Consider the following 1,443-nt stretch of genomic DNA (forward strand, 5'->3'; position numbering starts at 1 on the left):
GTAAAAGCTTGCGAAAACAGAAATTTTCTGCCCACCCCCCTGAAAAATAGTAGCAAAACACTGCAAAAATAATCAAAATATCCACATATCTCTAGAATCATTCAAATATCATTCAATTCATTCAAATACGCACCCTTTATCATCAAATCTGCCAATATCCCCCCCCAGCTCAGCGAATTTACCACCAATGAGATCGTACGCCTTCTAAATGATGGTTATATGCCTGCTCAGATTGCGCGGACCATTGAGTGCAGTCTGGCCACTGTATATCGAATCCAACGAAATATTCGCTGCTTTGGAACTGCTAGAAGTCCTCGTTCAACATGGGGTGTAAAGCCAAAGATCACACCGGATATCTTGTCAGGTTTGGAGGACTTTTTTGAGGCATATCCAACTGCATATCGCGATGAGGCTGTCTGCTTTGTGAAGGATGAATTTGATGTTGATATCCACCCTCGATCGATATCTAGATTGTTGAAGAAACTGAATTTGACATGGAAGAAGGTGATTAATTATTGCAATTGTCACTTATAGAACCTGCTAATCTGTCAGTTCTATTTGATATAGGTTGAACCTGTGGCCAGTCAACGCAACGAAGAACTTCGAGCTGAATGGCGTATTCAAGTTACTCAGTATCAACCTGATCAACTTATCTTTTTAGATGAGAGTGCTGCGAATGAACGTACTGCAGATCGACGATATGGATGGTCAAGCAGAGGATTCCCTTGTCACATTAGAAGGCCCTGTAAACGATCTCGCAGATGGTCAATCTTACCTGCAATAAGTGTCAATGGATATCTTGATTATGATATATATCAGGGGTCCTATAATACAGAGAGGTTCAATGAGTTTGTACGTGTCCGGATACTGCCCAAATGCCAACGAGGTTATCACTACTTAGTGATGGATAATTGCTCTTCTCATCGTTCACAAGCACTGCGAGATCTCTGCAGAGAAGCTGGCATTGGACTTTTATTCTTACCTCCATATTCTCCTGATTATAATCCTATAGAGGAGTCATTTCACGCGTTGAAAGAATGGATTAGAAGATACAGATGTCAGTTAGAGAATCAGTTTGATGGAGATTTTGAAACCTTCTTGCATCATGCAGTTGAGAATTTCATGGGAGAAGAAGATGCAAGAGGATATTTCAGATCTGCTCATATAGGATAGTATTGTAAAATTTAAAAAGATTCAGATTGCAATTCAATTATGATGATATATAATATCTAAGTTTCAAATTCAGAAGCAGAAGCAGTATGAGGTCTGCTGCCATCATTACAAACAGCAGATAAAGACAATTTAATCTCCTTCAACTGTGACTGCCAGATAGGACTCTTTAACCCATTTCTTATTATCGAGAATATACCCATTCCAATATTCAACTGAACCACCTGCTCATTAGTCATTGTCCGTATATGATCCAGTTCAAATCCTTCATTC

The 1,443-nt window shown here is 39.4% G+C and overlaps 1 protein-coding gene across 1 annotated transcript; it reads left to right on the plus strand.

The window, feature by feature from the left end:
- Positions 1 to 219: 219 nt before the first annotated feature.
- HCAG_09091 (predicted protein) lies at positions 220 to 784 on the plus strand (the record flags this gene model as incomplete). The annotated part of the gene is made up of 2 exons (XM_001535928.1): positions 220 to 504; positions 662 to 784. 2 exons carry the CDS (start codon positions 220 to 222, stop codon positions 782 to 784), a joined length of 408 nt encoding a protein of 135 aa, XP_001535978.1.
- Positions 785 to 1,443: the final 659 nt, after the last annotated feature.

This window comes from Histoplasma capsulatum, genomic scaffold, assembly GCF_000149585.1.
Source record: "Histoplasma capsulatum NAm1 scaffold_18 genomic scaffold, whole genome shotgun sequence".
NCBI lineage: Eukaryota > Fungi > Ascomycota > Eurotiomycetes > Onygenales > Ajellomycetaceae > Histoplasma > Histoplasma mississippiense.